This window comes from Varanus komodoensis, unplaced genomic scaffold (assembly GCF_004798865.1).
Source record: "Varanus komodoensis strain SLA01 unplaced genomic scaffold, ASM479886v1 scaffold29_1, whole genome shotgun sequence".
NCBI classification, from domain to species: domain Eukaryota; kingdom Metazoa; phylum Chordata; class Lepidosauria; order Squamata; family Varanidae; genus Varanus; species Varanus komodoensis.
In genome coordinates, this window is record NW_025335759.1 from 6,817,808 (window position 1) to 6,826,139 (window position 8,332).

Sequence of the window (8,332 nt, forward strand, 5' to 3'; positions counted from 1 at the left end):
CGCGGGCGTCTGGCCTGCGCCGCGGTGTCATGCCGTCGCCGGCAGGGGGCGCGGCGGCGCCGCCGGGCATCCAGGCGCGCGCGCGGGGGGCTCGGACGGGCGCGTCGCTGCGCTCGCGTGGGGCCGCTGGGCTGGGCTGGGGGCCCCTCCGGCCCCGGTCCTTCGTCGGAGGCGCTCCGGGATCAGCGCTGGGATACCGCCGGGGACTCTGCCGGCTTCGCTGGCGCCCCCAGATCGCCGCGAGAGCGAGGCACTGCCGGAGCTGCTGTTCTCTGACAGTGGGGAACGGCTCCGAGCGCTCTTATAACGGGACGGGCGGAGAGAGGAGGCGGGCTGGCAGGAGGGAGCGGAGAGATGCTGCCCGGAGCCAGTCACAGGAGCTGCGAGAGCATCACTCACGCAGCTAATCCCCGCCCGGTACCCACCCAGCTCCATCGGATGCTCATCGCCTCCTCCAACCCACCCTTCTCCTGGCCGCGGTCCTTCCTCTTGTCCAGCCACTGCACCACCTTTGCGCGCGTCCGCCTCCGGGGAGAGGAACGGGCAGGCGGGCTGGACTCCCGTAGCCCTTAGCCCCGCGGGCCACCCCTTTTCTCTTTCGAGCAACCTCACCCAACAACTTGGCTGCCTTAAGCGATTCTGGCCACGCGCGCGGCCGCTCTGCTCTTTGGATGCCTTTCCGCAAACTCACACAAAGCTGCTGGAGCGTTACTCGCGGGTGGGTGCTAATCTCGCACTTTGCCCAAGGAGGTGCTAGCCGGTGAGCACACCTTGAGACTCAAGAGGGAGCGATTCAGGAGAGAGCAGGGCTGGCAGAGTTGCAGACAGGTGACGTTACTGAGATGGACTGAGCTTATGCACAGGTTTGGGGTTTTCAACAGTACGCCCTTCTCCCCAGATGTACATCTTGTCTTTCACAGCCAGGCACACTGATTTATAGATTCTAGTCAAGGCAAATAGCCCAGGTTTCCATACTGCTAGCCCCAGGACTGCTGAAAGAAAATTTTAGAAGGCAAGCCTAAATACAGTTTCCAGAAGTAATTGCCGCCGGACACAGCGGCACCAACTTCTGAGTAATCACCAGATTGCAGTTCCCATTGAACATATAAACAGTCCTGGATTAAACAGTTAAGACTGCAATCCCATATCCACTTACCTCGGAATAAATCTGGGTGGGATTGCACTCTAAATGCACATACATTTCCATCTAGTACAGCAGCATTTCAGAAGAATTATTACTGGCAATGAAAGATGGCAGCAATTTATTATGTATTTCAAGTGTCGCTCGGTGCAACACCCCCTGAAAAAGACGGTGATTGCAGGCTTGAGTCAGCTTCATCAGAGGACTGGAGCTCCATCTGTCTCTGCCACAGCATCTGTGAGAGGTGGCGGCAGAGGAGAGGATGGAACCTTGGCAACTTCATAGAGAAGAGGCTTCTATAGCGATTGGTGGAGCAGGGGATACCAGCCCTGGGGAAGGGGCCAGGTGAGAAAGGCATCAGGGGGATCAGTGGTTACCCGAAAGAGAAAGGCATTTCTTTGCATGGTTGCCTATCCAGGTGAAGAGCAGCCATTCACCTGCGTCTGTCAGGGTGAGCAGTGAGGCTAAGAATCCTGCCCTGCAATCCCCTACATAACCCCAAAGTCCCCAAACAGTAGTGTGAACCAAGCATCATTCAGCACAAGGTGGCAACTTCCTTTAGTTTGTTGCATTTATGCTCTTACAAGACATGTTGGTTTGAGTTATTTTTACAAGCACTAGGAAAGGCTGTAATGTTTGGAATGGACTGAGTTTGTGATGGGAACAGAAGCGGTTGGATGCTTGCACACTACTGGGATGGTGGTGGGTACGGAAAGGACAAGGATATCAATAGCTACTAGTTCAGATGGCAGTGTTACCTCTGTGTGTACCACTTGCTGGGGAACATGGCTGGAGCGATGCTTTTGCATTCATGTGCTACTTGGGGAGGGCCCCAAGCCTTGTGAACAGGCTGGGCTAGATGGCTTTAATGGGGGGTTGCTTTAGGGGTCCTTTCCTACTGCAGGAAAGCCAAATCCAGTCTCGCTTAGTCAGTTGGTTTCATCCTTAGCAGCAATTACATGCTCTGGTTTCTTGTGTTTTTCTTGTTTGTTGCTGGTGATTCTGTTCTTCACGTTATCTAATCACGTTGCTTTGCTGCAGGAAGAGAAACGAGACTGTAAGTCCCCAGTGCATTCTTTGACATACAGCATCCTTCCACTAGATGCTCCACCTGATACTGCAATGTGTCTGCCAATAGCATTATTACATAAGGCTTTATTAATAAGGCTTACAGTGGGACGGGTTGGCAGGAAATCACAGACCCCTCAGAGCAAGACCGAGTGTTATGTGGCAGCCAAATGTCATTCCTGCAGCTCACTGTACCCAGCTTAGCAGCAGCCAACCCGTTGGGGGCGCATTTTGCTTTTTCCCTTTCTTTCTTACATAAAATATCATGTTCTTTGCTGCTGCCAGTTCAGAGTGGAACAAACTGAATGCCATGGACTGCAGGCTGGATTTGGGAGTGGTGAGGCATCACTGAACTTGCGAGCGGGCTTCTTTTCCATTTACAACTTGTCTCCTTCTGAAGCTTCACGGTAGCAGGTACCACAGATTGAAAGGATGAGAAGAGTTCCCTGCAGGCTGCAATATGCAAAAAAAGAGAAAATGAAGAGGCAGGGCTATGCAGCATGTCCTTTCTCAGAAACATTGCCTTCCCGTTGTTTTTAAACATCTGGCCAGACAAAGAGTTCTGTGTGAATGTAAAGCTCAAAAACTATTTTGCAAAGCTTAGTAACATAAACATTTTTAAGTCTAGAGAATCAAGATGCACTCCCTCCTTCTTCCACATGGGAGAACATGCCTTTAAAACAAACACTGCTGAGACATAAACTTACATGTTTTTTTGTAAAAAAACAAATTCCTTTTTTCATTCCTATGTAAATACATGCAGATTTACTTTGCATGCCAAGATACATTTACTTTAGGTTAGGGCTTACTTCTGAGTGAGTATGAATAAGATTGCACTGTTGGTTAGAATTCAGCATGCATTTCCAACTGTGGATTTTGGATTCTGTCCGCCTGCCCCTGGACCAGTATGGCCATCTTGTTTTTCTATGGATTGTTGGTTAGTTAATGAAAGCTACTAAATTCATAGGCTTGATCAACTGGGACTTACATCCCTTGTGATGGTTGTTTTAATAGATGCGCATGGCTCCCTTGGGAAGAAAACGCATCACATATTGCTGTGCCTTTTATAAGTATAGCTCAGCTAAGGTTGGTGATGCTGCAGTGTTTTCACTGCACATCAAACTGCACATTAAGCCAACAAATCTCCATGTTCAAAAGGAGAGGAACACACACACACATAATTCTAGCAATGCAAAAAACAAAGCAAAACAAAACAAAAGCCTCTCAATTACTGTTGATGATGTATATGGTATCCCACCCGCCCGCCCCTCCAACAGAAAAATTCCGCTCCGTGCATTTGCATTTCTGGATTTTGGCTTGGCCTTGCCACTAAATTATTTAAGTGTTGTCAGCCTTAGCCAATACCCTGAAACCTTGCAAAGGGAGAACAGTGCTCAGGAAAGGTAGCAGAAGCTGGGTCGACACGGAAGAGATTTACAACTGTGATTCGTGCAATTGTAAGCCTTGCAGAAAGAATGACAGAGCCCTCGATGTTTGAAAGCAGAAGTCAGTCATATTACATGCACACAAAAAGATACTGCAAAACAGACACGGGAAAGTATGCACTGTGCAGCAATTATTTGCTGGCTTGAAAGGCAGGTTCTCACTATTCTTGTGTCTCCTAATCAAGGACTGTAGCTTGCGGAAATTGGAGAGGGTCTGTAGCACACATTTGATCCTTGCAACACCCCTGCAGGGTAGGCTGGCCCAGAGTCGCTCAGTCCTTGTCAGGGATGAAAGGGGACTTGTGCTCAGGTCTCCTCTGCGTGCTGAGGGTGTTGGGGGTTCTCTGTTCTACTGGCTGCCATGTCCCACTGCGCTGAAGTGCATTGTGGGAATTTCCTTGGAAAGAATCACAAAGGCACCGGGAAGGCCATCTCTGTAGGCCTGGGAGCTTTAAAAGGACAATATCTCCAGTTAGCTCGAGATGATGGTATTGAGAGAACAAAACATGTGCCCGCACGCCATGGCCTTGAGGACCCTGGTCGCAGTCTCTTGTGCAATACGGTGTTTGCATAACGAGCCACGGTGGAATCAGTTTTACCAACACAGATGTCCCGAGTGGGAAGCAGCAGCGATCAAAGGAGGCTCCTAGGCAATGGTTTCTCACTGCGATGTGATCACAACACTAATGAGAGGCATTGCTTTGAGGATCCATGTAGCCTCAGGAGAATGAGATGTTTTAAAGTGCAGCCACTAACGAAAATGGCATACGCTGCATAAAGAGACACCTCTCAAAGAAGAAACCTCATCAAACCTCATTTTTAAAATTCAGCCATTAACACAAATGGCATACGCTGCATAAAGAAGCCAAAAGGGAACATCATTTATACTGGGTTATTTTGCAAAGAGGGGGTACAATGCCAGAAGACAAACAGGCCTGTGCAACAGCTGTAACCTGGTTCTTTATTTTGAGAGGTGCCACCCGAGAAGAGTTGCTTCAACTTACTCTCAAAAGAATGTCTATTTTCAGCACCCTCAGAAACCCGTCTGCCTTGCTCGTTCACACCTGCAGGGATCTGAAGTAAGAACAGGTAGGAAAACCTGGAGCAAGATGCCCTCACACGTGATCTGTGCCCAGGTGTGGCTACCTCCTTGGCACGGTCATAAGCTCTGCTGAATCGGTGCAAAGGCCTGTTCAGGCTAGCATATGCCCAGGGGAAGCCCATAAGCAGGGCCTGTGCGCAGCAAAGCCCTCCTGCTTCTGTTCCCAGCTACTGATGCGCAGAGGCATAGCACCACTATACACGGCAGGAGGGAATGGGGAGGCATCTTCAGGCAGGCAGCCAACTGGGTTGGGCTGGCCTCACAACAGTCTGTGCCATCCCTGATTAAAATAATTGCATTCTATTGAAAAGTAACTAGAAATGCTCACGCTAGTGGGGTGTGTGAGCATGAACAACCGGTGGCCGAGAGGCAGGAAGAAGTTTTCAGAAAATCCAAAGAACACTTGTTTCAGGGCTGTGCATCATTGACAGATGGTGTTCCTCCAGTTTTCCATTAGTAACTTGGCTGCCAGTATATGTCTATTTTTTTTCAATAGGTTGACAAAAATAAAACTTTGTCCACCTGGTGCCTTTTAATGCAAAGCTTCAACTCAGGGGACTTAGATGGGTGGATCTGATGTTTTATTGCAAACTGAATTCCTGTTTCCCATGGTGATACTGGCCAATTACCTCTGAGGATTAGAGGGGAAGAGAGAGAGAGAATTTCCATTAGCTACAGCAGCCACCGCAACCTGGTGCCCTGCAGATGTCCATACAGGGTATCCTAGGCAGCCATGCCTCCTTCCCTAGCCAGAATCCCTTTCCCCTAGACCACTGATCCTCTGGTGGTTTCCTAAGTTTGCAGGTGTTTTCCTCCATTGTAAAAGGTTGAAATGGCCTCGTACGTAGGAAAAGCTGTCTGCTAAAACGTGCTTCCACTTTTGGTCCCAACCCTTTTGCCTTCAGCCCCACCCACCCTTGGGATGAGGCCCCCGGACCCATTCTCTGAAATAGGATTTGGCCCACGGGCTGAAAGAGGTTCTCTCTCCCTGCCTGCTGCAGAGGGCGGCCCATTGCATTCTCTCGAGGCATTCTGTGGAAATGCTAAATAATTGTATGTGTCAGCTGGCTGCGTGTGATTCCCCACATCATGGATGAGCATTTTGTGTGAGGGAAAAGCAAGTCCCACTGAGCTTGTTTATTTATTATTTGTTAATTACCCTTATATGCTGCACCCTTAGCCAAATGGCTCTCTAGGCAGTTCGCAAGGGGCCTTCAAGGTCAGCAGACAGGTGTGGCCTCTGGGGCACAAGCCACGGAGATGTTCTCTTGCGCCAGTGGATTCTGTCGCACATTAATGGGAAGGAGACACAAGGCCATCCACGAACACCAAGACCTCCGGCTATCTTCCTGCAAGGCCATTTCAAAAAATTAAATCAAGAATGTATCAGAGCAGGCTAGGACTGTGCTCCCATCAGGCACAGTGAGCAGAATGGATGCCTGAATGAGCAGCCCGATCGCTCCGTGCCAAAGATGCTCGCAGGCCTCTTGCAAGAACGTCATCCCTCTGGGCTCTCAGCCCCCGATAAGCATCCTTGACGTCAGCAACTGCTGCCTTAATGCACTCTTGGCTGCACGGCTCTGGCTGCTGACTAATGGCACATCCTCTGCCTTCTCTCCCCCCCACCCTCCCTCTCTCACGCACAGATGCAGAGCATCACTCTGGCAGCAAATGCCGGCACAGCTGCCTCTTGTCAGAGCGTACGGCCTGGAACCAGCAACTGCAGGGTGTTATTCTGGAAGAGGAGAAGCCCTCCAGAGTCAAGGATTCTGAGAGTATATGCCTATTCGTTCATATACCTACCCCAACAAATGGGAGAGAACGATAAATAGAATCTTTTTCCCTTTTAAGTTGTCACAAAACATTATGTTTCAAGTGGATTGAACATCACAACTTTGCAAGAATAGTTTAATGAATCGGCTAAGTGTCGGAGGTGCAATGCAGCTAATGCTTCTTTTATGCCTGTGTTTTGGCAGCGTCCAATGACGGCTTCTTTTTTGGGAGGAGGTGATAATGCCGAGCCATTTTGTGATGGAAAGTTCTTCCATGTTTATGGATACCTGTGTTCTTCATAACAATATGCCCACCTCTTGGTCCAAGTAAACAAATGCTCCATTGCCCTTTCTTTCTTAAACTTGTATTCCGCTCTAATTGCCCCATAGGGCAGCTTTTGACAGCTAAAAGACAAGGGCGACAACATTGGAAGAATAAATGACTGTCTGCCATAACACAATCAGTTGCAGACTTGCTTTTGATTTTTGAATGGGTGGTCTTAAGGCATAATTACTGAATGGATATTTGGGCTGCCTTTGTCAAAATCTATGCCATTACAAAATTAGGCATGGTGGGAAAGGAGTGGATCAGGATAGATGTTTCTTCTCTCTGTCTTCCTAGAACTCCAGTTCATCTGGTGAAAATGATTCTGGACTGTTCCAAGGAAGCACTTCTTCAGACAACCAGTTTGGTGCAGTGGTTAAGAGCGTGGATCTGGGATGCAAGCGATCCAAATTCCAGTCCTCACTCAGCCATGCAGCCCCTTGGGTGACTTTGGGCAGGTCACTGCCTCTCAGCCCAACCTACCTCACAGGGTTGTTGTTGTGGGGACCAGAATGAGAGCAGGAGGAGGAGAGCAATGTAAGCCACATTTCGTTCTTTCGAAAAAGAAAAGGGCAGGATATAAATCTAAAGAATCAATCATTCATTTATAGAACTCTCAGCCACAAGAAATGGTGGTGGCCACCGACTCGGATGGCTTTCGGAGCGGACTGGATGCCTTCATCAAGGATAGGAGATCTGCTCATGGTGGCCAGTCAGAATCATGAGTATAAGGGTTAGGGTTAGGGTCATTTAGGGTGAGGGTGAGGATCATTTTCAGCTCAGGACTCGTACTCGTCTGGGGGGAACATCCCCCCAAAGTGGGTGAGGCCACTCTAGAACGTGCCCCTTCCTACACACACTCTCACAGTCATGCATTCACACACCACGGTCACACACAACCCCTCACACCTTTTCCAGTCGGTGCATTATCCTGCTGTGACAGGCATAGATGCTCGGGGGAATGCAGAGTGGAAAAAGAGCAACGACTGTGTTAATTATGTTAAAACGTATATGTATGTAAATAATGCTATAACAATTTAGAAGGCGGTGTTGATAACAGCACAAACATTCTAGCACTGATAAACCAATTAACACCCGTATTAATTGAAGTGCACACCCAGTTCCAGTCTGCCATCTAGTGGAGTCAGACCTCCAACTACATTTCTTCTACCTTGAAGAGAAGGTGAAATAGAAGTCGAGAAACAGAATGGGAGAGTTGGAAGGGGCCAGCAAGCCCCTTCTCAGCGCAGGACCTCTCAGATGGCTGTCCAGTTACATCCTGAATTCCTCTAGTGTGGGAGAACCCGCATCCTCGCTCGCTCACTGGTTCCACTATCATACAGCGATCAGGACATATCTAGCCAGAACCTGGCTTTCTGAGACCTGAGTCCATTATTCACCATCCTAATTTCGTCTGATCTGTCCAATTCTGCAAGGAAGGAGGGCTCATAACCCGCGCGAAGCCAACTTCTCCGACAG

The 8,332-nt window shown here is 49.1% G+C and overlaps 1 protein-coding gene across 1 annotated transcript in view; it reads right to left on the reverse strand.

Annotated features, from left to right (window-relative positions):
* TRNP1 (TMF1 regulated nuclear protein 1) overlaps window positions 1-435 on the reverse strand; it is a 1,746-nt gene extending 1,311 nt beyond the window's left edge. The window contains exons 1-2 of the mRNA XM_044435280.1: window positions 426-435; window positions 15-300 (exon numbers count right to left, since the gene is read on the reverse strand). Of these exons, the coding sequence (XP_044291215.1) occupies window positions 15-300; window positions 426-435 (296 nt within the window). The remainder of the gene's footprint in view (window positions 1-14; window positions 301-425) is intronic.
* Between the last annotated feature and the right edge of the window lie 7,897 nt (window positions 436-8,332).